General features: G+C 53.2%; 10 protein-coding genes across 10 annotated transcripts; 4 read left to right on the forward strand and 6 right to left on the reverse strand.

The window, feature by feature from the left end:
• Window positions 1-66: 66 nt before the first annotated feature.
• Window positions 67-4,273, reverse strand: AYL99_03848 (hypothetical protein; the record flags this gene model as incomplete). Its single annotated transcript, XM_018835362.1, has 2 exons — window positions 67-4,146; window positions 4,205-4,273. The coding sequence occupies 2 exons, from the start codon at window positions 4,271-4,273 to the stop codon at window positions 67-69; spliced, it is 4,149 nt and encodes a 1,382-aa protein (XP_018695012.1).
• A 346-nt stretch (window positions 4,274-4,619) lies between these two features.
• Window positions 4,620-5,593, reverse strand: AYL99_03849 (hypothetical protein; the record flags this gene model as incomplete). The annotated part of the gene is made up of 3 exons (XM_018835363.1): window positions 4,620-5,091; window positions 5,145-5,346; window positions 5,404-5,593. The coding sequence occupies 3 exons, from the start codon at window positions 5,591-5,593 to the stop codon at window positions 4,620-4,622; spliced, it is 864 nt and encodes a 287-aa protein (XP_018695013.1).
• Window positions 5,594-6,214: 621 nt separating this feature from the next.
• AYL99_03850 (hypothetical protein) lies at window positions 6,215-8,124 on the forward strand (the record flags this gene model as incomplete). The annotated part of the gene is made up of 2 exons (XM_018835364.1): window positions 6,215-6,804; window positions 6,855-8,124. 2 exons carry the CDS (start codon window positions 6,215-6,217, stop codon window positions 8,122-8,124), a joined length of 1,860 nt encoding a protein of 619 aa, XP_018695014.1.
• Window positions 8,125-8,545: 421 nt separating this feature from the next.
• AYL99_03851 (hypothetical protein) lies at window positions 8,546-11,224 on the forward strand (the record flags this gene model as incomplete). Its single annotated transcript, XM_018835365.1, has 7 exons — window positions 8,546-8,596; window positions 8,714-8,737; window positions 8,795-8,916; window positions 8,975-9,450; window positions 9,532-9,824; window positions 9,892-10,604; window positions 10,705-11,224. 7 exons carry the CDS (start codon window positions 8,546-8,548, stop codon window positions 11,222-11,224), a joined length of 2,199 nt encoding a protein of 732 aa, XP_018695015.1.
• Window positions 11,225-12,183: 959 nt separating this feature from the next.
• On the reverse strand, window positions 12,184-13,833 carry AYL99_03852 (tRNA-intron endonuclease; the record flags this gene model as incomplete). The annotated part of the gene is made up of 1 exon (XM_018835366.1): window positions 12,184-13,833. One exon carries the CDS (start codon window positions 13,831-13,833, stop codon window positions 12,184-12,186), a length of 1,650 nt encoding a protein of 549 aa, XP_018695016.1.
• A 662-nt stretch (window positions 13,834-14,495) lies between these two features.
• AYL99_03853 (H/ACA ribonucleoprotein complex subunit 3) lies at window positions 14,496-14,770 on the forward strand (the record flags this gene model as incomplete). The annotated part of the gene is made up of 2 exons (XM_018835367.1): window positions 14,496-14,623; window positions 14,674-14,770. The coding sequence occupies 2 exons, from the start codon at window positions 14,496-14,498 to the stop codon at window positions 14,768-14,770; spliced, it is 225 nt and encodes a 74-aa protein (XP_018695017.1).
• A 165-nt stretch (window positions 14,771-14,935) lies between these two features.
• Window positions 14,936-16,270, reverse strand: AYL99_03854 (hypothetical protein; the record flags this gene model as incomplete). The annotated part of the gene is made up of 1 exon (XM_018835368.1): window positions 14,936-16,270. One exon carries the CDS (start codon window positions 16,268-16,270, stop codon window positions 14,936-14,938), a length of 1,335 nt encoding a protein of 444 aa, XP_018695018.1.
• A 610-nt stretch (window positions 16,271-16,880) lies between these two features.
• On the reverse strand, window positions 16,881-18,808 carry AYL99_03855 (hypothetical protein; the record flags this gene model as incomplete). The annotated part of the gene is made up of 3 exons (XM_018835369.1): window positions 16,881-17,209; window positions 17,267-18,133; window positions 18,184-18,808. The coding sequence occupies 3 exons, from the start codon at window positions 18,806-18,808 to the stop codon at window positions 16,881-16,883; spliced, it is 1,821 nt and encodes a 606-aa protein (XP_018695019.1).
• A 2,843-nt stretch (window positions 18,809-21,651) lies between these two features.
• On the reverse strand, window positions 21,652-22,799 carry AYL99_03856 (hypothetical protein; the record flags this gene model as incomplete). Its single annotated transcript, XM_018835370.1, has 2 exons — window positions 21,652-21,912; window positions 21,972-22,799. 2 exons carry the CDS (start codon window positions 22,797-22,799, stop codon window positions 21,652-21,654), a joined length of 1,089 nt encoding a protein of 362 aa, XP_018695020.1.
• An 815-nt stretch (window positions 22,800-23,614) lies between these two features.
• AYL99_03857 (hypothetical protein) lies at window positions 23,615-27,685 on the forward strand (the record flags this gene model as incomplete). Its single annotated transcript, XM_018835371.1, has 1 exon — window positions 23,615-27,685. One exon carries the CDS (start codon window positions 23,615-23,617, stop codon window positions 27,683-27,685), a length of 4,071 nt encoding a protein of 1,356 aa, XP_018695021.1.
• Window positions 27,686-27,883: the final 198 nt, after the last annotated feature.

Raw genomic sequence — 27,883 nt, forward strand, 5'->3', positions numbered from 1 at the left:
TGCATTACGTTAATTTACACGTGGATCGAAGTGAAGGGTGATAGATATATGGAACTGAGGAGTCTCTCATCCAATCCACAACTTGCCCAAAATTAGACTCTGCACAATATCCTCGTTGCACATCACTTTGATGGCGGTACCACCGTGGTCCGTCTCTGGATTGTCGTCTCCGTCGTCGTGCGTTCGCACGCCCTCGTGTTTTCGCTTGCCTCGCCTCCGGCCGTGCTTGGGACGGCCACCCCTTCGCTTCGATGCTGTTGGAAAGAGTGTAGCCTTCGCGGTTTCGACCTCTCGATCATCTACAAAGATGTACCTCATTGTCCCGGAGTCGTCCGAGGCAGCCTCCAGCCCTGCCTTCACAGCCACCAGGTCAGGTTCCAGCTCAACTTTGACCGGGTCCAGGGCGCGTACGAGTGAGAGATATGGTCGCCGTTTGGCCTCAGTCTTGCCTTTGCCCATCACGACGATGGCTTGGCAATCACTGAGAATCTTCGGTCTCAAGCTAACAATGTCTTGGACTCTCAAACCCTCTGCACTTGCCGAGAATGGAAGAATGCGCGACTTTGTGGCGCCCTCGAGCTCCGTGCTTTCTCCAGCCGGGAGGAGGTAATTCGTCCAATCGACAATTTTATGGGATTCGACGGAAACTTCGATCCATCTCCCGCTGATGCAAGGAAGCCCCAGCGCTAAAGCTTGAAGATATTTCTCTTTTCGGGAGTGACGGTCAGTGAGCAGTGCAGCGAACGAAAAGCCAGAGAATTCCTCTTTTAGCTGTATCGAGTCCGGCTCAAAGAGGTCGAGAAAAGACTCCTGTAGGATGATCCCACCGTGGTCCTGCACCAGGTCCACGAGATATCGCCGACGGTCGCTGTCTTCGTATGAAACTGCGAATGCCATCTTCTCAAGTAGGCCGTTTGCTAGGTCAATGTGTACAGCTGGGGGTCCTGTTGCAGCTATGCCTCGACGAGTCCGTGATGAAGGTGTGCTTGGCGTAGATGGCCGGTCCAAGGGGGTGGCGATGCCAGGAAGCACAGCGGGAATTGAAGGCGGCTTGTACTCGTATGTTCGGTCTTTCATCTGTCCCCACATTTGGCTGTCTAGATATACTGTAGAGATGGGCACCTTCTTCACGTTCTCAGCCGACGCTTCGGAAAGCAGGTCTTTTCGTTGCTTTGGAGCTACCAGAACTGTCCGGTACCCACGGATATCAGTGAGCACGGCGTGGTCAGCCAAGGCGTTCCCTTGCTCAATCTTGTCTTGGAAGCCTCGAATGACGTGAGAAACCCTGGGAAACCCTTTGATATCTACTTTAACTTGGTCCCCCACGCGCAGGTCCAAACTCCGCACACCATACTCATCGAGCTCGTCTGGGTCGAATCCTTCCCACTGGATCAGAAATCGGCCTGTATCAGATTTCGAACGTCCAAGACAAATGGCAGGGTGATAGGCACGGGTTTTTCCATTAAAGCACGCAAACACCATATTTGGCGCAATATTTGGTTCGTTGGTGCCATTTTCCGCATCGTTGTCGGATAGTGGCGTTGTGGCAGCACTGAAATCTGGAACGTCATCCAAGATGATAGGATCGGAACTGTCCTGGCCATGTTCGGTAATCTCGGGCAAAGCAGGCCGAAATACAGCGCTCTTCGCTCGTTCGGGCTTCTTGTTTAACACCCTAGGCATCCCCGTCGAAGATTCATCTCTTCTTGCCTTCCGCTTTACACTTGGCGAGGGTCTGCTCAAAGGAATGGGATTTTGTGGTGGTGAGGGCGGAAGGTCCCATTGCGATGCCCGAGCCCTCGAACTCGCGGTCTGAAGCCCCTTACTGGGAGCATTCAATGTCTTGGTAGCTGACCTCCCTTCTTCCCACGAATATGTTATAGGGGGTGGCACGCCTTGCACGGGCTCCTCCAAGATATCTGGGTTTAGCTCAAGATTTCCCAAAGCGGCCTGGTCCTTTGGCGCGCTAGAAGCTTCGTTCAATTCAGGTTCGTCGTCATTCTCTTCCCACTGTCTAATACCAGAATGACGGCTGCCAGGTAGGTCTGCGCCCTCGGATATATTTCCAGTGTTCAGCGGCGGAGAAAGACTCGAACGATTGGGATTCTGGAAGTCTGCATCCAGCTCTAGAGCTTCAGCTGCGTTGAAGCTGCCCGGTGATCCGACGGGCGATGGTTCTGCAGCGATTTCCGCCATGCGTTTCCGCCGACGCCCTGGCGGCGAAGTGACAATAGGAGGACTGCTTAATTCGATTCCGACAGGTTGTTCAAGGGTCGCTGTAGAGGCTTGATTGTGAGTCTGCGCGGTATCAAACGCGTCATGACTCTCAGCATTCCCTATCTGTGGTTTTGCGTCGGCCCCTCTTCCAGATTGAACTACTTGTCCGTTAGAACTAGTCTCAGGAATTGTGCTAGTTGGTGGTTGGCGCGTCTGGGTATTCGAGCTCAATCCAGGGAGGTCAGCTATAGTGTCTGTTGGTGGCTCACTGGCTGGGAGATGCTCATCCACTACCGCACTCAAGATGCCAACCGTTATGGCGGAGGCCGAATCCCTTTGATTTGTGGTGACTTGTTCTGCGGGTGATGATGTGGGAGATTGTGGAACAAAATCAAGCATCCCATCAGGGGTAGAAGATCTGGGAACGTGAGTGGTCGTCCGACGTCGCTTCAGGGGCCGCTCAGGCTGCGAATCGGCTACTGCAAACATCTGTGAACTGCTGAAAGCTACAGGTCGGCTGTGAGGCCCGTGGCTATGCCTGAGTAAGGGGCTTTCTACTTCATGAGTAGGTATGTCGTTCATAACCCGGTGCAGTCTCGCCGTGGTCTCAGGTATTTGGCTTGCTCGATCGGAGAAATTCTCCTTATCCTCTTCGTCGAGCAGCACTATCGGCTGACTCGAACGCGTCACGACGACGGAGGTGTTATCTTCCTGTTCCGTTTCTTCCTCGCTTTCATTGCTCGACAGGTGTCGATCACGCCTAGTTGGGCTTGAATCGGGTTGCGTTCTAGGTCGGTCCATGGGCAGAGGTCTCTCCGGAGAACTTCGAGTCAGTCCAGGAATGGGAGACGACCTGGACGCCGAAATACTTCGCGTAGATTGCTTTGATATTGACGAAAGATGCGCCTGTATCTTTCGATCGCGTTCCCGCCGTCTCCATTCTCTGTCAAGGTAACTATCCCCATCGTCGTCGAAGCTATCGTGATCAGAATCTTCATCGTGGTTGAGAATTTCCAGCTGCCTTCGCCTAGCCTGCTCTCGCAGGGCCTGGGACTGCTGCACAGAGACATATCGCGAGGCCGGTTCCGTCGAGGCTCGCTTAAAGTCGGAAATGGGCCGTAACGGTGACGAAGTGGTAGCCGTCACAGGACGGGGCTGTAGCTCGATATTCGGCGACGGACGATCGGAGTGCAGATCTCCATTGGCACCGCCGACAAAGGGCGAAGTGTTCGCCTGAGTTGCAGCAAAGGCCTGGCTGAGGCCCATGACATGAGCATGAGCATGAGCATGATCCTCGCCAGCTCGCAATAGAGGATTGCGAGGCAGCTCGGGGCTGTCAATGACATCGCCATTGTATCTTCTCTTTCTCCCAGCAGTGGCCGGTGTCTTGAATCGCTGGGATTCTGGAAATTGAGTAAAAGCGCGTGGCGACTTGGTAGGGAAGAGGTCACCCTCCACCTCTTCATCTTCTCCATCACTGGCTGGTCCCTTCTGCGAAACCAGACTCGATATCAAATCAATGTGGCCTTCATCGCCCTCATGAAATGTGACTCCAGTCTCTTCCAAAAAGTCTTGGGCGAAGTCGAAACCGTCGCCTTCGCCCTGCCGTTGTCCAGCACTCCTACTGCGGTTGAGAAGGTGCTCATAGTGCGAAGGAGATAGTTCCTGGGTCGGAGCATCGCTTCCTTGGCTGGTCATCTTCTGTGCGGTGGCAACTGCTTTGTTCGGCGCGAACGCAGGCGGGAGGAATTGGAGTTGGCTTTCGGCATCGGTGAGATTCACTTGAGATTCAGGGACGGTGCTGGGGAGTTGGGGGACGGAGACAGATCCGGTGTCAGGAAGAGGAGGGTGAAGGTCGGCTTCGTCCACGGCGGCGAGCTGGACGCTTGTGTAAAGGTCCTGTTCTGAATCTGGCTGTTCGTGGCCCGACTATTATGGCGCTATTAGCGTGCTGCGTGAAACCAGGGTCGATCAATTTCTAAATTACCTCCAACGGCGCGAGAATGTCCGCCTTGAGATTTGCAATGTCGACACTTAATAGGCTATCTGTCGCCATAGATGTGAATCAATCCATAAATCCCCACGTCTCCGAGTGCGGGCGCCGAATATGGGCAATCACATCTAGACAAAGGGATTCATGCAGGTCTGGAACCAGGCAGCACGTGTTATTGTGACGATACGCGACCATTGAATTTGCGGGGCAGAACAAGAAATCACGGAACAATGTAAATCCCGAATACGCTTAATAGCGGTTAAAATGACCGTTGGAATTGAGTCATTTGAGGTCCCTGTTTGTACTCGGTACACCTGTAAATAATATCTGTAATGTCTGTCTCCCTCCATAGTGTCATTCAGTGTGTCACACATATATATACATGGAGATGATGTGTATACACCTTCGATCAGCCACCAGTAGGTCTGCCGATGGCCTCGACCTCTGGATAATGTTCTTGAGGAAACTGTTGATTCTGCATCAGAGGCTGTCCGTACTCCTGCCTTGTGTTCAGCCTCACTGGCCCTTGCGTACGCGATCGCTTACGGAGGCAGAGAAACATGACGAGCGAAACGATGATGATGAGGCCGAATACCCCAGCGACCACAGCAGCCATAATCTCACCCACATGGTGTCCGAGCTCGTTGGAGCTTTGGGATATTCGGGGAAACGTATTGGTCATCGTGTTTACCGCTGCGAGTTCGGTTGCGGAGGACCCAGGTGACCACAATGTCGTCACCCAGTCTGGGTAGCTAGTCACCCCCGGTGTGGTAGTTCCCTCCTGAACATCCCAACTTCCAAAGTAAGTTCCGCAGCCGAAACCCTTGTAGTTGTAGGGAGCATAATTGAAGGTGTTGCAGTATGTTGCAGAGCCCTCTGTACTAGCGAATTGTCAACAGCCACAGCTTGTCGTGGGATGCCACTACTGACGTACCATTTCAGTATCATGTCATTAGACTGACAGTTTTCGTCACAGTTGCCGTCAAATTGATCTGCCTCGATACAAGCGACATTGTAATAGCACGAGTCGAGGACAACATCCGACGTCAATGTGCTTTGGTATGACGAACAGCACCCGACTGCACTAAAGACGTAGTTGGAGGCACAGTAGGCATTGTAGCAGCTGACAGGGTAGGCTAATCATGCACGGTTAGCAGTTGCTGGTCAGGTATCTTGCTCGTTGATACACTGACATGCATTTGCGTTGATGTAGCCGCACACCGAGCTGAGGCTGCTTTCAGGCACCAACTGCCTTTTATCTACCGCATATTCTCTCGACGGCGCTGCAGTCGTGGCCGGGAGAGGACTTCGCTCATGCTCATGCAGTCCATGAACAGCGGTTTGAGCGGGCAGTGAAGGTAACCAAGGCGCTGTGAGAGCCATATCTCAACAGAAAATAACTTCAGCCTCACCAGCAGATGCCAAGCAATATCAAATGCCAACACATCCCAGAGCGATCCGTTTGCTTATAAGGAAGACCGCGAAACATCCAAGGCATCCATACTTCCCGCAAAGGGCGACTAGGCTGGTCTCGATCCAGCCCGGGTCGAGACAGCCCGGTCCAGTTCTAACCGAGGCGATAGCCCGCTGTCAGCCTTGCACGCCAGTCCCAGCTGAAATAAACACAAATCCAATCGCAGTGAAGCTTTCTTCCTCTAGTGCCACGAGTGCATATCTCTCAGCCACATTGGGCAAACACTAGAACGCTGTCTGAGAAATTTTTGGCGACCAAGTGCATTGCTAACCCCAATCCAGCCTCGCTTGCCAGAGGCTTCCCCCTCCGCATTGGCACGATGGGGGCCACGGAAGCAGACCATGGCGCGAGGGACTTGGTGGTCGCAAACGGGTGAGTCTGTTAGGCAATGCCTGGAAGCCCGCGGATTTCCCACGAGCCTCAGCCCTCCCTTTGCAGATATTTCATCTTGACCTTGTGGCCAAAGTGCGGCGTGGTAAAGGCGTGCACTGCTTGTCTTCCTTCTCCAGTATTCGAAGATCAGTTACAACATGTATCGCAGAGTCCACCAGGCGCCGGCGGCTCCAAGGAAACACGCCCGGGCCAGAGACCGTGAAACCGCACCGCCGCCGACGAGCAAGTTCCAGAAGCACATGTCCGGTCGCTATGGGGACATCTGGTTGAGCTTCTCTATCGTCACTCTGCCCATGCTTGCGTTCAGTGCGTTGCTGCTTGGCCTTGTCTACCACTATCGCGTCACCCACTCTCCCGCTGCAACATCTGGTTTGCGCACAGATGATCTCACCGACGAGCCTGGAATATATTATGTAGACCTCAGTGCTACTGTGTTGATCTTCATTGCGTCCTGGTCCAGCACCTTAGGACCGCTCCTCGCGGGCTTTCTCATGGCCCTGGCATCATATCCTCTTTCGAAGAAGTACTGGAATGACGTCCTACACCAGCATCCAGACCTCCCAACGCCCTTTCAGTTCGCGCTAATACTGAAGTTTCTCACGAGTAGCGGTTGGGGATCACTGTATAGTTGGGTCAAGTACCTTGCTGGCTGGAAGAAGCAAAGACAGTGGCAGTCGAGACTGTTGACAGCAAGCGCCTCTGTCACGGTTCTTACAACATTCTTGGGGTATGCTCATAATCTCAGGATAGAAGAGGTGGCCTGCTGACAGTTGGTAGCTTTCTAGTCTTTCTTGCGGACACCTGGCTCCATATCACGACATCGACCGTGAACTTTGTCCAAGTCAGCCCAGTGACTGGCGGGACGAACTACAGCTTAACCCTGAAGCCAGCATGTCTCACGTCGAACAATTCTATGGCGGTAGCTCTTGCTACTGCCAATGGGGCGTGCAACGTGAACTCTGGGGCTACTCAAATCTTCCTCGCCGATTCTCGTCAGACTTTGCAGACACTCAACAACGTCTCCAACACCATTGCCGTCTTCAATAACGGACCTGACCCAACATACACGTATCTTGGCATCCCGCCATCTGCAGGCATTGCCGGTCGGGACTACACGGCCACGACGTTTGGCATGCGCACTCAATGCAGACCCATCTCAAACGAATGCAATCTGAATGGGCTGATCGGAGCGTCGACCCCTTTTATGTGCACTCCAGCGTTTGCGGGCGACCTTCAACAAGAATCCAATGGCTGGCTCTATACCTACTTCACCAACGACTCTATGAAGTCCAACCTGACTATCGGAGGAGTTCAGAACCCTTACTATTATGGGCTGGCAGCCTTGATCCAGAACCCCGGTCAGCCAGCTTATACTGCCAACGGCACAGACATTCCTGAGCTGGTCACACCAGTGCACGGTGGCACTGCCTTTGTGCTGCTGTGTAGCATAACACTCTACGATATTGAATACGACTCAATCAATGGAACCATCACACGTTTGGTGGCCTCCCCGAGCAACAACACCGTTGCCAATATTTGGCAAGCTCCAATGGCGAACGTCAATGTTGCACAGTCCAACCTGCAGACGGCCGCCACAATCGCCGCTTCCACCGCAAATGATGCGCAAGATCTGGCGGATCAAATAGCTCTCGCCTACAGCAAGGTGGCCTTGGGTGTCGGTGCACAATCCGTGCGTGGGGCACCAGCCCTAGCAGTTCAAGAGCGAAGTTCATTTCTCGTGACCCGACTCCCCATGGCGCCGCTTTTTGGCCTGATCGCCGCGAATCTCGCGTTCGTACTCTTGGGCTTCATCCTCACGGGCATCGCACTCGGCACCTCCGGAGGCGAAGTCCGAGAAATCCAAGCGCGGCTGAGCATTGTCGGCTTGGTCGCGGATCGTTTCGAAGGCGGCAGGGCGAAAGACGCGGCAGAGGACATGGAGGAGCTTTTTGAAGAGCATGATGGAACCACGGGTACTAGGGTAGGAATGGAGCGCACGGCGACAGGAGGATATGCCTACCGGCAGTGGTCCACGATAACTGGCTGATTGGGACGGTGCCTCTGTATACCGGTGTTTTGGCAGCGCTTGTGCAGTCTCTCGAAGTATATGTGAATAAAACCAGTGAGTGAGATGCAGTGGTGATTATCACCCGGATTCTCAGCCTCGTGCTTCCCTGCCTATTCCGGACAGCGGGTCTCGCAAGGCTCCGCATCTCTGTGGAACTCGGCTTCGGGCTCCGCGGAATCCGTTACTTTGTTCCCTCGACATGCCCTCAAGGTTCCCTTTGGAAAGCCAGATGGATCTACAGTGGCGCCTTGGTCGGTCATGTGTCCCTTTCCTTTTATAAACCTGACCGGCTGCCAAAGAATTCTTCCCGAGACCGAGATCCTGGCGACGTGCGACCACCCGCGGGTTCAAGCGCCGACCTCTCAAGATCTGAACGATACGACCACCGACATCTCCTGAGATGGCCGAGGTGGCTGAAGATGCGGACCACGCTGATGTCATTAGAAGAGCTGTATGTACTCCCACTTGGTTTCCCCCGGCCACTTTCTTCGGCATTGACTGCCATGCAAAATTCTGATTTATGGATGCTCGTCAGTATGCTAACGTGTGAACGATGTAAACTTGACAGTGTGATCAGTGCCGTGTCAGGAAGGTATCATTGTGGCATGTTCCCTCGCTTTCTCCGACTTGACACTGACCGGGTGTCTAGATACGATGCGACAAAGAAAACCCATGCTCTAACTGCAAGACGGCAAAGAGGGACTGTGTCTCCTCGGGACTTGGCCAGAAACCCAGGCAGGCCAGGCAGAGGGTGTTGATCTCGCATCAATAGTAGGGTACCTCTTTTTTCCAACTACTTGTGGGCAAATATGGACTGATAGTATCGCAGTGAGCGGAAGATTGACCAGTTCGAGTCCCGTCTGGGTGGAATCGAGCAGATGCTCCGCAGCCTCACGACATCTCTCAGTCGTGGTGACGGCTCTGCCTCGGGATACGCGAGCAGTGCCATACGAACCTATACACCTCCCAGCATCGCCGAGTCCAGCTCGACGACATACGACGAACGATCGCCCAGCGTAGACAACGACCACACCTTCGAAGGCAACTCTTCCATGACGGCGCACACAGCGTTCGCCAGCGAGTTTCTCGAAAAGGCCGTGACGAATACCCCGCTCGGCCACCAATTCAGTCCGAACATCGAGAATGCACTCGCGTCTCTACGGCAGATGGTCGAGATGCAGCAGCGCAAGGACATTTCGCAGGAAAGTGCGTTTGCTCACCAAAAGCCAGTCCCCAAGGGTGGTCTCAGTCAGCTGCCATTGCCGCCGACAGATGTTGTACTCAGGATATTGCGCGAGATGAAAGGTCAGTGGAACCATTCTATCCGCATACATACCGCCAGCATATATGTATATACGACAGACAGATCTAACCGGACACACACAGTCACACCGCCCTTGGTGTTTACCACGTGCTGTACTTTCATCACGGTCGACTCTTTTATCGAGTCCTGTCGCAAAGTGTACTTCGCCACGGAGGACTACAGCCCCGCCGTCTTCATCATCGTCAATGCCGGCCTCTACTACCTGTTTCAAGAGAAATCGTTCATGGACGAGTCCAACAGTTCAGCGTACCGTGAATACCACTACTTGTGCCGTGATAACCTGGAGACAGCCCTGGCCAATTTGCCGCTCCTCCTGCCGCGTAGCAAGGAGATCATCGAAGCCCTGCTGCTTGGTGTCAGTATCCTTTTTCCCCACTGGTCTACTTGCACGTCCCTTCTCCTATGCTGACCAACGCAAATAGGCCACCTACTCGATCGAGGTCTCAAAGTTTACAATCGGGTGGCAGCTAAACAGCGCTGCGGCAGCGGTCTGCCAGACGCTCGGCTGGCACCGTCTCCAAGCCACCGAGGGCGAGCTGGACAGCACCAAGTCGGCCATGTTCTGGTTCTGCTACATGCTGGACAAGGGCCTTTCGCTGCGCTTCGGGCGGCCCTCGGCCATGCAGGACTGGGATATCTCGACGCCGCGCCGCTTCCGCAACCCGGACATCATGGACCCGTGGACCGACGCCATCAACCTGTGGATCAAGACTGGCAGCGTGCTGGGCGATACGTACGAGCACCTGTACAGTCCGGCGGCGCTGGCGCGAGCCCCAGGCCAGCAGATCGAGACGGCGCGGCTCCTGGCGGCCAAGATGAAGCACATGTGGAACGAACTGGAGGACCTGTCGACGTCCTTGAAGCGCGGGAACGGCGCCATCGTAGACGCCTCGGACGGCGGCGTCAAGGGCAAAGAGTGGCGGTCCATGTCGCTGGACATGATCCTCAAGTCCGCCGAGGTCAAATACCTGGCTTCCCTGACCCTCGTGTACCGCGCCATCCCGAGTGCCCCTGGAGTTCCCAGCACGTTCAATGCCGAATGCATCGACGCGGCGCGAGCGGCGGTCCAGCGCCACGACGAATGCATGAAGCTAACGGCCGACAATCTCTTCGTCCAGGCCGGGTATCTGCATTGGTAAGTGTCTCCCGATCTCTGTGGTCTCTGTTTATGATCTTGGTTCTGACAACGAGTACCAACCAATCTGTTGAGCTCAACTTACGTATGGAAAATACAGGACCATCCTCTACTCCCCCTTCACCCCGTTTATCGTCCTGTTCTGCCACGTGATCGAGACCTGCAGCGTCGACGATCTTCGGCGTCTCGAGCAGTTCACCACGAGTCTGCAGCCCGCGTTGTCCATGTCGCGGGGCATCGAGAAACTGCACCGGCTCTGCAAGTTGCTCTCCCAGGTCGCCGCCCTGTACGTCGAGGCCAAGATGCAGGAGCCCGAGGATGAGGACATGACCATGGTGGGCAACGACTTTGACATGTACCTGTCCCAGCTGGGCTTTATCCCGCAGCCCCATCCCCAGCCTCAGACGCACCACCCGGACGGCGGCGAGAGTGCGCTTCACGGTGGCGAGTGTGAGCTGGAAGGAGGCGGCGGTGGGGTGGGTGGGACAGCAGTGAATCAGCAGCCAGGACTGGGCGACTGGTTCTCCGGGAATCGATACGTCATGGGCCTGATGGAGGAGGACTTGTTGGACTTTGATCCCGAGATGTGGGCGTCGACGACGACAACCGGGGCGCGGTAGGTGCTATCCCCCAGCAGATCTTTATTTCAGCGGGGGCCCGTGGGCTCTGTCTCCCCGCGATCGCTGTGTTATTGGCTTCTCTTGAGATGAGGAGCGGGGGAAAGAAAAGGACACCTGAATTCCCTGGCATACTCTAGATATAGCTGAATTGCCTGCCTGACTGCCACCTGAGGGGAGGAGGGGATGGAGCCTAGGTGGATTGATTCACGAGTGAATTGAAGCAGGCAGCTGAGAGCTCCGGGGTGGGGGGGCATCTCGAGAAGGGGACAGTGACAGTGTCCCAGGGATTCAGAACAGGTGAATCCATCACAGAGAGAGGGGGAGAGCGCTTGGATGGTACATCGATCGTCTCCACTCCAGCCAGCTCCCAGTGACCCAGGTTCCCTGCGAAGTACGAGAACACAAGTCCTTCGTCGTGTCGACGAATACAGTCAGGACACCATCCCTCGCTGGGGAGCACACTCTAGTTAGTACTCCATGGAAAGGCGACACCGTTCTCGTCCTCGTCCTCACATTCACGCTCGCACAGGTCATCGAACACTTAACACTCAATGACGGCGATCCTGACAGACTCTGTGTGCCTGACGTAGAGACTGGTGAGCCGTGGCGTTCTTCAAGGAGGTACTGTCGCCTCAGGGAGGTGTCTCTATTGTCCAACGAACTTGATAGGCCATGCAGAAGAATCATGATAAAGGAAACGTGTGTGTGTATTGTTGTTCTTTCCCTGCTGAGAACATTATAATCATTCGTGCCCGTGAAAAGAGTCTCCCTTGGGGTATCTAAGAAATCCGTATGACATATCCATTTCCCATTCCCGAGCCGCCGTCGGATCTTACTCAGAGTGCTTTTTGGGTGCCCGCCCCCGTTCATAACTCCATTAGCTTGCATTGGAACATTTCGTAGAAGGTAAAATTTTGTTTTCCCCCTCTTCCCAGTCGTTAGACAGTCCATCGGGACGCTCAATCTCGACTGCGATTTGGCGTCCACCTCCTCACATTGACATCTCGAATCTTGTATCTCGAAAACAGCCAACCGATATCCACGTCCTTGCGCTTCTCGGCGTCTTTCAGCGGCGGCGGGACGTCCACATAGCAGAGCACCAGCTGTTTATGGACCTGTGCCTGGACACGATTGATCCCGTGGAGCCACCACCAACTCTTCTTGCTTGTTCTCCGTTCGTTTGCTTTGCACGGCTCGGGTGTCGTAGACTGTGTCCAGTACGCATGGGTGTATGAGGGGATGATGACAATTGCAAATTCGGCGTGAGAGAAGGCCGGACCACGGTTGTACAAGAGATAGTCGGTGGAAAACTTGACGCCACTCCGCACAACCCAGCCCAAGGAACGATAGTGGTGGTACACGGCGTAAGAAATCATGAAAGGGTCGTCGGGTTCTGCCGGGACCGACAGCGACCGGGGAGGATGATATGAATGACGTCGGAAGAGAGAGAGAAGGGACGAGGGAGGGAGGATAGTGTTGCTGTCGTCGCAGTAGATATCGAGGACGCCCAGAGCGTATGAGAGGAAAAAAGCCTCTTCAAGTGAAAGGTTCAGGTGTTCTTGGTTTTCTTGTGGAACAGGCTTTTCGTCTCCTTCCGCTTTGGCATCCTCCAGCGGAGACGTGCCGGGGCTTTTAATGGGCGATATCACAGGAGAACTCAGGTCAAATTCGCGTGCCTCGATGGTGGGTGAGAACCGGACCGTTTTCGTTCTTTGCAGTTTTTTCACGGGGCGACCTTCAGCCTGACTAGTGTCTGAACAAGTTGAGGTTGGCGGCGGCGTCGGGATCCCATTCGCTTCGAGAGCCTTTTTCCACTCCTCAAACCCTTGTAACGAGTTGTTTTCCTTGTCTTCCTCCACATCAGGTGTCGCGCTCCAACTGGTCGATTCTAATACACTGCCAATGTCGCTGATATTCTGAGCATTGGTTTTGAGGACGTTTTCCGTCAGAACGCCGTTGATGTGGCCGTTTAGACTGCCGTTCCGAGGCAGCTGATCCAATTTCGGTCGGTCGGATGCATGAATTCCATTGACATTGACATCGCCGTGCTGGTTTGATTTTGGTGCGGAATCCTGGTCAAGGACGCCGTTCAATGGACCTGTGACGTTACCATTCTGCTGCAGCTCTTCTGATAACTTTTGGTCAATCTCTTCTTGCTCCTTCCGTGCCCGTTCTTGTTTCGCCTGTCTCCTCTGCTCCCTGCGGGAGGCCGTGTTTTCCTCTGCTGTCCGTCCTTTCTTCTGTCTATTCTCTAACCAGTTCGGCTCACTCCGGCTGAGGCTGCCTCTGCCAAAGAAACCCATTTCCCAGAGTTTGCGTATCGTCTGAGGGTCGGTGACGTGGATGGAGGATGTCGCCGAGGAGAAGTAGCCATTGTAAGTCGGACGGGTAGGCGGTGACAAAACTTGAACGAGATATGACAGGGCGATTGCAACTAAAGACAACGGGTTGTGAGGGATCAGAACCGGGAGTGGATGGACTTCGATGGGCAGAAGATGGCGATGGATCTGGTTGTAATTTGGTCTCTTGGGGCGTCTCGGAGGCTTCGAGGACGACTGCTTCGTGGATGAAGCCTCAACATTCACAGGAGGTGTGGAAGCTGAGGCCATGATGGAATTCCTTCTCCAAGGTCAGCCTCGTTGGAATTTTCACATGTCTCATAACAGCGAATTCGCAAAGCCAGCAGGCAAAAGTCGATCCCTCAGATACCGTTGTAGTCTAATACACGAAGCCCACATCGGAGAGAAGCTGAAATCAAAGTGCAACCTCCTCGGCAAGCAAGGTAGTCATCGTCGGGAAGATGGAACAATGGGCATGTGGTGTGATCCAGGGATTGGGCATACTCACTTTTCGTATCCGGTCTGCCGTGTGGTAACAACAGGGAAAATAAGGGCAGGGTTTTCCGAAGGTCAGATGAAACTGTCCATCGCAGGTTCGTCCTCGTCGATGGAGGGGGAACAGCGCTTTGCTACGGCACCAGAGGAGCGTGCAAGTCACTCAAAATGGAAGTGTTCCTGTCAAATAGTAATAGGACAGTCATCCTGGTTGGGCCTGGGAAAAAAGGCCTCACTCATCAAGCTGGGGGTGCTCAGACTTGTTGCAGTTTTCGGTGAGTTCGCGGGGAAATCTTTGGCGACGGAAATTTTTGCCCGTGAAATTTCTCCAACAAACACAAAAGAGAAAAAGCACCCAACCACGGCCCTGCAATTTTGAATCAGCCTAACGCAGACTCTTCAACTCCCGACGCAAGCAATTCCACAGACAACAGAAGATGCATCTCATGTACACCGAAGACCCAATTACGGGCAAGCGAATCTACACGTTGAAAAAGGTCCTCGACGGCACCGTCACAAAGTCCGCCCATCCTGCAAGATTTTCCCCAGACGACAAGTACTCGAGGTACCAGATGCTCTACCCCGTGATAGAAAAAGCTCTAACACGACTCCCAGACATCGAGTCACTCTGAAGAAGCGATATGGACTCCTTCTGACGCAGCAGAGTACGTTTATTGCGATGCGATCTGACCTTCGAGTGCACGACGATTGATTTGTTCACAGATAACGAAAAGAAATGATGGGAACGGTAAAAGGCGTTGTGGGAGTTCGACGGGGTTGCGCAAGAGCCAGAAAAGGAAAAGGATATCCAGACGGCATCTGGGGATAGCAAAATCATACGACGCATTCAATACACTCATGGACCTGTTCAGATCCTCTACCGCTTTCTCGAGTTAACCGTTCGACCAGCTCCTACCCTCGGCCTGCCTGTGGTGTGGCCTCTATCCCCTGATAGGATGCCTGGCAAAACATCCTCATCCATCAAATCCTTCTCTCTTCTAGTGTCCCTCTTCATCTTCGCCATGGCTCTGACGTACTCCTTCTGATCCTCTGCCAAAATCAGATCGTTCCCCCAGCCACCTTTACCGCCTCCACCGTGCTTGGGCCCTTGCCATTTCTGATTTGCGGTTCCACCCGTGGGTTTGGGGACCGAGAAGACGTTGCCTTTGTTGTTCCATTGCATATTCTTCTTCAGATGCAGTTTTACCTCTCCTTTATCATTCGTCGTACACGTTACCCTGGTGAGGGTAGGCTTCCCGCACCGCGGGCAGAACTGTTTAGACATGTCTTTGGTGGTGGAGAAGCATGCGTGGCATCGGAGGATGAATTGCTTGATCTGGGAGATCCGTTGGCAGGTCTTGGTGGAGATGAGGTTGAGGTTCATTTGGAGGAGGACGTTCTGCATAGCGAAGTCACCCGTCATGGTGGCCACCTGGAGGTGTTTGGGCGAGGATTTTGACGATCCACTGCTGGCAGATTCGTCCTGGGCTTGTCGGCGTTTGATGTTGGAAGGGGTGATCCAGCCTTCGTCTGAGTCTGAGCCTTCGGCCTCTACTGGTTGGGGGGATATTGACTCCGGTTGGTGCTCTGAAGGTTGTGTTGCTTCCCCTATGGTTTCGTCGCTAACTTCGTCGGCTTCGATTGCTTCATCGTCCCGTTGACCTCCTGTCTCTTCGAGCATTAGATTGTCCACCTTTTCCTCGATAGAATCCAGCCCCGTTTCTGCTTGACCTTGCACTCCGTCCACAACATTCTCTGTATCCGGAGTCTGATCTTGGCTGTCCTCTGCCTTGACCTCATTTTGCGCTGGCGGCGCCCCATTCAGCCTCTTCTGCCCCGGTGTCGTCCGCAGCCTCCAGTTCCCTCCATTCCTCTCACACTCGATCTCATAGGCCAATGCCAGAATCTCAAAATCGGTGTGACTGAGCACGGCTCCGTCACCCGTCTTGCGCGCGAAGTCCTTCACAATCTTCAGGCTCTCGGGATTCGGCGACCGGACAGTCAAAAATGGTTTGTACAGGGTTTCGACTCTGTTCCTTGCCTCTTCGGCTTTGATTTCGGCGAGGACGGAGTGCGTGGTCACCAGGACATGGCCGTTGGCGAGGAGTGTGGAGATCCCAGGCGTGTTGAGGAGGAGGGGCGAAGCGTCGAGGATGATAGTGTGCACGGGCTTTTTCTCAGTTTCCTGAGGAACGGGGGAAGAGTCGGTCATGCTGAAAGGGCTGGTTGAAATGGCCGTGGGTTCTTGGTGGACTCGCTCTCAGTGACTTGTAAAGCCTCGACTTGTGGGCTCGAAATTTCAAAATTCACCAACACATGCATGGACGTCATTCCAGACCTGTGCACGTGATTGGACAGCAAAAATGTGCGGGCGCCCAAGATCGATCTTCGTGCCAATGTTCTCGGTCTTCCTACTTATTTTTGCTAGTGTCTCTCGTAGCTGGTCATCGGAGTCTGCACAAGGCTGGGCTGGGACTATATTAGGTGCGAGGCCCTAATTCGACTGGAAAGATAACACAGCATAGACCATGATGGCTCAGGTACGCAATTGCGATATGATTTAGCGACTTCATACTTTTCTCCGTCTCTCGCCGTTCTTGTCATGACATAGACCATATTCAAGCGCGGCGTGGCTATCAAGCAAGAAAAAACCCTTTATAGACACCAAATCGAATGCGGTCGAAACACCCATGTTGGATACGACGATTCTGCCGTGGAAAACCCCCATATCCCTCCGCTCAAAAAAGCACGACCCTTCTCAGACCTCGAGAGATCAAACCCAAAACCAAAGAATGGGTCTGAAATGATGACTGAAGGCTTATCTATCTTATCATCCCGCTCCCCATTCTCGGCATACTCTGCCGTCGAACAAACTCGGCTTGACTTGTCCTTCTAGAATTTACTTCTCTCGACGCGCCTGTGCTCGTCCTCGACAGCCTCCTAGAGCCCGTGGTTCCAGAAGCAGAGGGCAAGTATGAGAGCCGGCGACCTTGGTTATCGGCGCGCGCGTCAGCGAGGGACTGGGCGAAGGGTGATCGCTTTCGCAGGGTAGGGCCGTAGTAGTATATGACGTAGACCGCAAGAACGAGGAGGGTGGCAATGCAGGCAAGAATGGTGCACGCATAGTTGAGATGACGGCGACCTCCAATATCTGCAAAGTTTGTCATTAGTTGCAACATTTCCACAGATGGACTTAATCAAAACTTACTTGTAAAGAATGGTGTGGCCGGAATGGTGAGGACGCCTGCAAGAAAATCTCTCGACCATCCGTTACCGCCAGTAGCAGACGCAGAGTATGGACCATAAGCGCAAATCATATAGTCGATGGTAGCCATGTAGATGGCATAATTTGCTAGACCAACAAGAGCAGCAAAGATCATAGAGCCGATCCAGTGAATTGGAGGGCCCTGAATGGTCCAGGCAAACCCGAACAGACCAATTGGAAGGCAAGGGGCAGTCCAGAGCAGCCACCAGAGTCGAGACTCGTACTGGGCTTTCTCGTTGCCGGGTTTAGACTGCCTCTCGTGGATATTGCGCTTGATGGCTGGAATGAACGAGATCCACGCAATGATGTATCCAATCCCCAGAGGCAGGAAGGCCAAGCCAACGGCAAACACTGCAAAGTTCCATTGAGCGTAAACCAGGGAGAAAGATTGAATGAACATGAAGATGAGTGCGTCGCTGAAACCGCTGAGGAGAGATAGCGTGAGCACGATGGGTTCTGTAAGGAACATCTTAAATGGCCGGATCCAGGTGATGAGGATCTCTCTGACCGAGAAGCGGTCTCTGAATGGCTCGAGTTCGTTCGGGCCCCAGATATTTTCACCGTTCACCTTGCGTCTTCTCTTTGCAATGCGATCCATAAGGATGGTCGACCGCGTTTCTGGGACCAAGAAGAAATGGCAGGCTTGGACGAAGCCTCCAAAAATGAGCTGGATCCAGATCGTCCACCTCCAGCTGCTGACGTATTGTTCAACAAACCCACCGACTATGGGTCCAAGGACGGAACCGAAGACAGAGGAGAAGACCACATAGGCGACAGCGTATTGCTGGTTGTCGGCATCCCACATGTCGGCTGGCAACGCATTAGTGAGATGAAGAAACGAGTGGGCGCGAAATACTAACCGATCATTCCCAGCGTCACTGAACCTCCAGCAGAACTGAGACCACCGAGGGCTCTTCCAACCATGATAGATGCGAAGTTAGGGGCCAAGGCGACAGGGAGTTGCCAAATATTGACCAGAGTCAACGAGAGCTGAAGAATAGGCCATCGGCCAAGCTCCTCGCTCCAGGGTGCCCACAACTCACAGCCAAAGGCGTACAGCACCAAAAAGATCATGGCACCACATCGTGCAGCTTGCTCACTGACATGAAATTCTTGCGATATACCTTTCAGGCCGTTGGAGTAGAGGCTAGTGTTGAAGTTCATGGACAGTTGAACCAGGAAAATTACGGTGAGGATTGTCCATTTCTTCCATTCGGGAAAGGAGTAACCCAGTTCGCTATAGCAGTCATCTTCGGTAATTTCGATCTTGTCAAAAGTTTGGGGTTCGGATTCGTCTTCGGTGTCCTTTTCGGCTTTCTGTTCAGGCAATGTGCTCCCGACATGCTCGGCCTGTTGCCGTGCATCATCATCTGGCTTGACGGTAGATGCTCTCTCCCACTCTCCAGTTTCCTCCTTGGCCTCTGGTGCAGTTTCGGATTCTGCAGAGGGGATATTGAATTGCGGATGGCGATCACGGGGCGCCATGTTGGGTAGTAGATACAATCAAAGACTTGTTGCCCACTCACACATCGAAAGGAAAAGGATGAATAATTTGTCGCAGATTCGCGTCAGCAGCTGTGACGGGGAAATCTGGGGGATGGAGCGGGTATATACAAATTATGTCTCATGCGATGGGGATGGGGCAATACCACCACGAGGGCCCCTCGGTCAACAAAGGGCCCTCGAGCAGCGAAAAATACAAGGGGCGATGATATCAACAGTATCCATCCGATAGCCTTGAAGTGGAGCCGGAAGATGGCGGTTCGAGTGAAAACTCAGATCTCTGCACAATGACGAAGGCATGAACATGGTCAGCTTTCTCAGAATGGTCAGGTGCGATGTGGAGGGCAGGCAGGGGCCATTGGGGGAGGCGATGTCTCTGGCCGTGCATCCCTCATCTTTGTACATTTGTGACCCTACGGCTTCTTTTCAGTTGCTGGACAGAGGCCATGTGCTAAACACGAGGTAAAAAGGGCGAAGTTAGAACAGAGATTAGGGACGAAAATCCCTTTTGCTTCTTTGTGTGCCACATGTGGGAAGGCTGAAGCAGGCTGCGTGGCTTGACGATGAGACTTTGGGTCGATCTCCCTGGCGGCTGCTCAATGTCGATGATGGTGTTGATGGGCAGTGATGGGTGTAATTGGTCGTGTTGTTGTGGCACCCGGTAGTATCAACCATGAGATGACGTCGATGGCTCCCTCTTTCAGGCACCGACTCTGCTATCAGGCCTGACGTCGCGATGAACTTAGTGCGAGGGCCGGAGTCTTGGAGGAAACAAGCAATGATCGGCTCGGAAATCGGCCATGATCTGCTTCTCGAGGTGGCTGCCAACACCTTCGCGCCGAGTGGAGGCGAAAATAATGCCGTCCCCGTTCTACACTCACCACATTGTTGCCGCTGGCCGAATTAGTAACTATTCAGATTCCCATCCTGAGTGCAACGTAATCTTACAGGCATTCCCTACACCTCTTGGCATCCTTGGCAATTTCAAGCATATACACCTCTTGGCAGCGACTATTGAATACACGTACGACTTGGCCGGATCCGCCGCGGTCAAAGTCTGATCCATACGACTACGAGGTACACATAATCCGATCAAACCCCGAACTGCGAAAATCAAGCAAGCTATCCCCTGAACACGTGGCTGAAGATTGAAGACGTCCACAGAGAACATGCATGAAAGCGAGAGGAATATACAGGGATGTTCAGAGTACGACTGTGCAGCACCAAATCCTTGCCTAAATGCCGTGGCAGAGTTATCTGTTGAGAGCGATATTAGCCTGTGCACTGATAATCAGAGGTGAGGTGGAGGCACAATTATTGTCTGGCTGTAAGTACCATAGTGCGTCACATACGCGCATGGAATTCTTGAGCTGTCGTCTACGAGCTCTTACGAGACTGCGTCGCGGCCCTCGATGAATCCACCAGCAAGGTCTGAAGCCGCATTCACAGTCTAATCCCAGTTTGCACCTTTGTGGTTCCTGTGCTGAGATTGCCCTCGTACCAGCCGGTCCCCAATTCGGTTATCTTGCCTGTGGCGGCTTTTTTGAGCACCAAGTTGTGGATGAGGTTCTCAGTGCCGATGTCGTATAGTCTGAATTCTCGACTTGATCTAGCACCCTGGGGAACGACCAGGGCCGCTATGGGTCCCGGCTGCAACTGTCCACCCGCCGTCTTTGTCTCCCACTCTACTGTTCTCAAGCGACTGACTCGGACCTTTCTATATGACTAACTCGATAAAATCGCTGTCTAGCCAATTGAGAAAGCTGTAGGTCCATGGATCGACGCGCGGTTGAATCGCAAGTGGTCCACGAGATATTGTTCTGCAGATTTGATGGGCTCAATTGCCGTTGTTCTTGATACTCGAGTCTACACTTGACGATAGACGGATGATGGATTGAGGAGAGTTGTTTGTCTTTGGAGCACCATGCCCTTGGGGTGTGGTTTGGGTTGTGATGGTTATGATAGAAGCTGGAAAAGGATGGGGACCATTCCGGACACTTATGGACCTGGAGGAGAGCACAGAACTGCGTTCAATGACACCAACCCAACCAAGCAATCACGCCTTATTTGGGAGGATGTTTCTAGCCGAGCTGAAAGAAGCCCATCTGGGCAGTTTATCATGACCTCGTGATCGTGGATTTGCCGTTCTGCTCTTGATCCGCGAGGATGTCCGGCTCAAGGTTCAGTTCCGCTACTGACTACGCATCATTCTGTCCGCATGTGTATCGGTAGCCCTCACCGTAACGAAGGGTCTGTTTCTTGCAGACATCCGGTGTATCACTGCACTCAGATGACCGTGTATCTCTCATATAGATACCTGCGCCCTGAAAAAGTGATGCCGATGTTAGACCAGGGATGCATCGGACACAGCCTGCACGTCGGTTTAAGCTTCCACGAATTAATATTCGGCCCCAAGCAACTTGTGCCCAGTGAGCCTTGCTGCTTCTTCATGCTTATATAGTCTTGGGCATGAAGGATGCCATGAAGCCATCCATTGCAGCCACAATGCTTGAACCATTTAAGGCAGGTATCGAAATGTGCCTTCGTCAGACGCCCATGACTCTGTGTTGACTTGATACTTTTTGATTGTCTTGTAAGGTATTCTAGGTCAAGTCGTTTCAACGCGACGACATTGACATTCACTCTCCAAGCCATGCAAGCTTAACCATAGCCATAACCATGCCCACGTGCTGTATTTTACAGGTTTCCAGACTTGACCCCTTTCCATTTGTGTAGTAACATTTTCGGTTATGAGTCCAGGATACCAGCCTTTATTACATAACCACCAACGCCGCTGCTGAAAGCAAAATTCAAGAGCAATTGTCTCATGAATATATCGGGAGCACTCTCTTCCCAGATTTTGATTGAAGCTTTCCATACCCCTCCCCGGCAGCTGTGCGTTTCGCCAACGCCGGATTCGCCGCCGCCGTCGCGTTGTCGTCTCCCGAACCATCATCTTGGAATACCTGCAAGGTGTTGATCGCCCAGTACGCATCGACAAAGTCTGCGGGATTATTCGCCACGTAGTCTTCGCAGGTCGGTGCCAGAGATGCGCAAGAGGATGTGTTCCAAACAGCACCAGCCCACTACATGGGAGACATTAGCACGAGTTACGTAAGGCTCAAATCAATGTGTCTTGGCTTACCTGCCCGCAGAAGGTCGTGTCGAATACGATCTGGAGATTCTTGAAATGATCGTCAAGATTGAATGATCCCTGGAACAGCGAGTTCGGGGTACCCCAGTTTTTGGACGGGTCGGGATTGCTGCTGACAATGTCGTCTGGGAAGGAGCCGCGTGGGAAAAACCATATTTTGATGAAATCAGCCGTCCATTCGGTTGCGAACACTCCTCCCCCGGCCTCGTTAAATTCGGGTCCAAATGTCAGATTGGAAATGTCGCCGATTGAACATCCAGCGTTCGTCGGCTGATTAGGGGCGTTGACGTCGCAATTCGACGTGATCAGTTCCCCCAAGAAGTCGGTGCCGTTGCTCACCACTGCGCCCTCTCCGGTATGCAAAGTCATAGAGTTCGTAGGTTGATCATTGACTCCCTCGACGACATCGATCTCTCCGTTGTTTGGCCAGTCTGCGCCGACCATCCAAAATGCGGGCCAGGTACCGCAGACGCCACCGGGCATGTGAACTATGTCGGCGATAACCAAAGCGTGTTGATAAGATTGCACCGATGAGACACGTACACTGGCCCGACCCTGCGGAGCGACATTTTCAGTGTCCACGCCCATGTAGATGGCGAAAGATGCATTTCCTCCTTCTATGAATCCCGCAATGCCTGTAGCATTTGCCTGTTCCAGTGACTGGAATTGAACGAGACCATCGGTCGGATCCGGGTCGGTGAAGAAGTCGAAGCCTTGCCAGAAGGCGTCCCCGGAGTAGTCTTGGATCAACTGGTACACAGCCAAGGTGGGCTGAGAAACGATGCTGACTAGCAGCAAGAGTAGTGATAACCGAGCCATCCTGATGGCAACGGCTTCGAACGGAAAGGATTGTGGATGCAGAAGATTTGGGTACTAGGAAGGTGCAGGACGCGAATCGATCAACGAGCGTGAGTAGGAAACTCGAGTAGGAAGGAAAGGAAGACCAGCGTCGCAAGAGAAGCAGGAGACAAGGAGAGGCTTGCAAACGGAACCTGTCAAGAAACGAAAGAGCAGTGAAGGAAGGTCGTCAATTGACACGGAGTGATATGAATAAACATTCCATTCACAGGGAAGGGGTGTAGCTGGGAAACCTCGACCATTTTTCTGCCGGTACCTCTGGCTTTGAGGGAATGCCATGCCATACTCGAGAATGTGGTCCTCCAGGAATCCAGCTTGCGGAGTCTGGAATCTGCCAACCCGGAGGTGATGAGAGGCATCTGGCCACTGGGGCACCCGTGCCCAACCTCCAGGAGAGCGCAGTCTACGGTAGGAGATTGTAGTAGATGGACAGTTTCGTAGTTCAACGGGGATCACTCATTACGCCAGTCGAGATGGAAACGAGCAGACGGCTTTGAAACGAACTGTTGGAGAGGGGTGAATGAGAGTCGAAGCCCGTGATCGGATGTCGTGAAACGCGTTTCGGCAATCTCTCTCCATCCCGCCGCATCGCGTCCGCGGCGGCAAAATCGTGTGGTCACTGTTGCTCCCCACCCACCGTCTAACTGAACACCAAACAATCCTCGACTGAAACGCCATCTCAGCTTCCAAGGTTTGTTCCTTTGTGCACCGGCTCTGTATTAGCCGTTGGGCCGGGATATGGCTGTCCTATTTCAGACCGCCCCTTGGCTGCCATCATGACCGTGGTGATACAGCCACAGCCCACTGCGCCCACAGCGACAGCCAGACTCGACACATCGTTGCAACTTCCCATTGCCGACCTTTCTCCATCGCAATCCAGTCCTGATGCCCACATTCTAGCCCAGGTCGCTCTTGTATGGCCTTATTCCAGCTCAACGGGGACAATCGCCTTGCTGTTAGCCGACCCTGACATTCGCCGGCGGAAATCCAATGGCCAGGTCAAGGCCGTGTTCCGCAATGGGTGTGCAAAGGAGGTTGCAAAGTCCAAAGTGGGTATTGGGGATACTATGAGGCTTGCATTGGTCGGCTGTGAGTGGAAAGAGACGGGGAATATGGTTTCTACACCTGGCAAGAAGATAAAATGGGATCTGGAATACAACGCCCGTGTTTTTCTGGAGATTCTTAGAGGCGAGAAAGAGACGGCTACGGTTGAATTCACGGGAAAAGAGGCCGATGCTTCAACTTCGAATGGAGACGACATCCAATCCAAGTTAGACGGCGCAATTGACAGTCGATCCAGCACGATTCCTGTCCCGTATCTGACACCCCGGAAGTCAGTTGGAAACCATCTCACCGAAACCTTTATTGATGCTGCTCTGGACTCCTTGGCAGAGGATGACGGCTATGTTCTTGGACGCGGTCGGAAGCGTACCAAATTCGCCAGAAGCAGTGGAGCATGGAGTCTCGTCGATCTGGAAGCCGAAAACCATCCAGAAGAGGTTGGGAAAGCTGATCTGGACGATGAAGATACCGTGCGGGCTCAGAGCCCTAAAGCCCAGGACGTCGATTTAGCACCTAATCCAGCTGCTTTTGACGGACGGCATCAAACAATACCTCAGACGGTCACCGAGGTCTCGAAAGAGGCTGAGCACCAATACCCCCGGGTTCAGACAGTCGAAGAAAACATAGGCGACCTCTCGGGTCCGGTTTCGCCTGCTGAACCAACACCTTCTCCTATTGTGACCGAACCACTGGTAATGGGCCCGCCCCAGACGCCGATCAGAGCTCCTGCTCTTCTGCAATCGGCGATGAATAGCATGGATGACTTTGACGCCAGTGACAGCTCAGAGGCCGCGACAACTCCTCGACTGTTGCCTATACCATCACCGAGTCTCCCTCTCGTGTCTCCTTTAGTCCATCGTTCAGGAGTTCTAATCGGATATTTTCCGCCATTAGACACAAGCATATCACAATTGGACGCGTCAAGTGAAAGGGAAACCGAGACTGCTGTCCCAGTGACAGACACCGCAGACTTGACTAATGGGCTATTACCCCATTCTCATGAGTCGCCGGTTGTTGCAGCGGATACATCACCATCCGAGAAACCAGATGAGAGCCTCGGGGCTAACCTTGACGCACATGCAGATGCTGTGCTGGCTTCTCACGAAACTCAAGTACCGTCCGAACACCCAGAAACCGGGGGGAAAACTGCCTACGAAGCGCCCCAATGGCTTTCGTCACTGGAGTCTACCATTGATCGAGAGCTTCTCCTTTCACAAGATCAGCCAGCTCCTCACAATATATCCCAGCACAATAATCGAGCCGTTGATGTCGAGGATGATGATCTGTATGGTGCTCCGGCTGATGCAGCAGATGTCGACCCTTCATTCGCGACGTCGCCTCCTGTTGGACGCCCGAGCAGTCCGCTGGATGTCCTCGAACAGTTTCAGCAAATATCTCCAACGACAGCCGCCGGCTTTTCGGTCCCTCTCAAATCGGATGATGGGCAAAATGCACCAAATACGCCGCAGCAGGATGCGTCCCAGGACATGGCCATAAAATCTCCACAGGAAGGCATTGCACCATCCACAAACTCGAACCGATCCCCTGGCAGATATCCTGAACCACAGTCGCCATTTAGACAGAACCGACAACACCAAGCGAGTCCTGTCAAATCAACTCATACTCTTTCGAGACAAGCCTCACGATCGCAATCACTCGATGGACATGTGGACAGGCAGGAGATTTTCGGGGAATACATCAACCATCTTGCTCAGCTTTCTGCCCATTCAAAGACCTCCAGGCAGCTGGTGCCCAATGCCGAGTCTTCACACGATGGCTTTCAGGGTGAAACGCAGGTAGAAACGCAGGTATTGGGGACCACCAAAGTTGATGACGATGCTCATGTCAAATCTTCCGAATATGGCTTGAAAGAGATAAGGCAGATCACATTTCAGGCGACGACGACAGACGAAGTCAATGAGGAACCCCAGCACCCTTCCGCTACATCAAACGAGTTGAAGTCTAAGTCTTCTCGAATGGAACATATCCATACGCACGAGCATTTTGCACAGTTGCCAACACCAGATCAGTCTCAGGTACAGCGTTCGTTATCTGAGCCCGAATCCCCTAAATCAGTTCGAGAGTCGGTTGAGGTTGGATTTCCATCACCGCGCTATACACAAGACGACATCGGTGGCGAATCACAACAATCTGCCCTTCCCTTGCTGCAGGAAATGACTCAAGTCGCCGATGAGGATTTAGAGGCAGTGGAGGTTGCATCGAGCGGAACAAGACCAGCTGCGCAAGCTGAAGGAGCAGATATTGGGCAAACAGGTCAGTCGCAACAGACTCAGAAGGAATCGCCCGCCGCAAAGGGACCCCCTGCGCAACCCGCCAAGGCAGGCACGAGCCCTGCAAATGCCAGGCCTACCTCTGTCTCACACTTTGATACACTCACACTCCATCAAAGCTCCCCACCATTTTCCGCCGAACAGTCTACCATGCCGGCGAATGTATCTAGTCTGCATTTCACCCCAAGCAAAGTTACCCGACAACATTCGTCATCGCCAGCTCGAAAAGAGAATGTGAATCCCGCAAGAGACGACAGTGCTTTCCTGTCGTTGCCAATGGAAAGGCAAATCGAAGCACCTCTTGCGTCGGCAGCGCGCCAAGAAGTCGAAAAAGCGTACCTCGATATCACCTCTGCTTCTCCGGACCTCACGGCGAACGGATCGGAACTCAGCAGAGGCACGGGGATTAGGACGTCTTTTTCATACCTCTTTCATTTGCGATCGTTGCATACACTGTTTGGTCAGATTTTAGATGTCATTGCTGTGTGCACAGATGCTTCGTCGGAACCAGAACAGTCGAAAACAGGGCGGAGAGATTTCCACACTGCACTAAAACTCGCGGATCCTTCGATTGTGTCTGAGACACACTCACCCATATCTGCTCAAGTATTTCGACCTGTTAGGACAGCACTCCCCATGACCCGTCGCGGCGATGTGGTCATTCTTCGCAACTTCAAGGTCCAGACCTTTAATAGACAGTTCATGCTGATGAGCACCGACACGTCTTCGTGGGCGGTGTTCAAACCCACAGGCGGCGTGACCATGTCATGGTCAGAGGTGGCTATCTCTGGCCCTCCTCTGGAGTACGGAGCCACCGAAACAACCCTCGTCAGGCTTTTATTTCGTTGGTGGAACATGAGTGGACAAAAATTGTTCGATGTTGAGCCTGCGCCACAAACTGCACCTCTGATGGTCGAAAACGGCTCTCCCAACCTTCATTACAGCTCTCCCAGATTCAAAGAGGAACCACGGCCCAGCCATCAAGCGGGTCCAAGTGACGACTTTGGCAACGAGGGCGACAGTCCCGAGACTTTGCGATCCCTCGCTGCAGAACCGGAAGCGAGCATCAACGACGAAGCTGCCAATAGCGGAGACAGACACGAGGTCACGCCGCAACTAGCTAACAAGACGGACAGCATTCCTCGTAGCGGTGAAACATCAAACGTCTACCTACGGCGATCGAGCCGTCGACAGGCCAACGAGACTGACAACTTCGGCAACGATGGAGATGGGGACGGGGTCTTGGTCGATGATGACTGGGCACAAAATATCCCTCTCTCCGACAGGTCCAACCGGCGCAGAGGGTCGACGATTTCCACAGCCCCCTCTGAACTGGGAAGATCTTTCACTCCGCGACGTAGTGCGAGACGTAGGAAGTCTCCCAGTCTCGTGCATGAGTTGCGGGACGGGACCAGATATGTGGATGTAGACCGAAGGAGGAGTGGAAGTCTTGTGCACGAGTTGAGAGACGGGGTAACCTATGTGGACGAGTAGGACAACACCTGTATGGAGGTGGTTGGCATTCTTGATGTAATATCAGTCTGACGCGGGAAGTCCTGGTGGTCTTCTGGACCAAAGCGCCGTCATACGAGACTCGGAATACAGCAGCTCTTACGGCCGTCGGGTCTTTATACCTAAGATTCTCAGTCTCATTGAGGCAAATGATACGCTATTCATGTACACCTTTCTTGT

The sequence above is a fragment of the Fonsecaea erecta genome (assembly GCF_001651985.1).
Source record: "Fonsecaea erecta strain CBS 125763 chromosome Unknown Scaff3, whole genome shotgun sequence".
Taxonomy (NCBI): Eukaryota; Fungi; Ascomycota; class Eurotiomycetes; order Chaetothyriales; family Herpotrichiellaceae; genus Fonsecaea; species Fonsecaea erecta.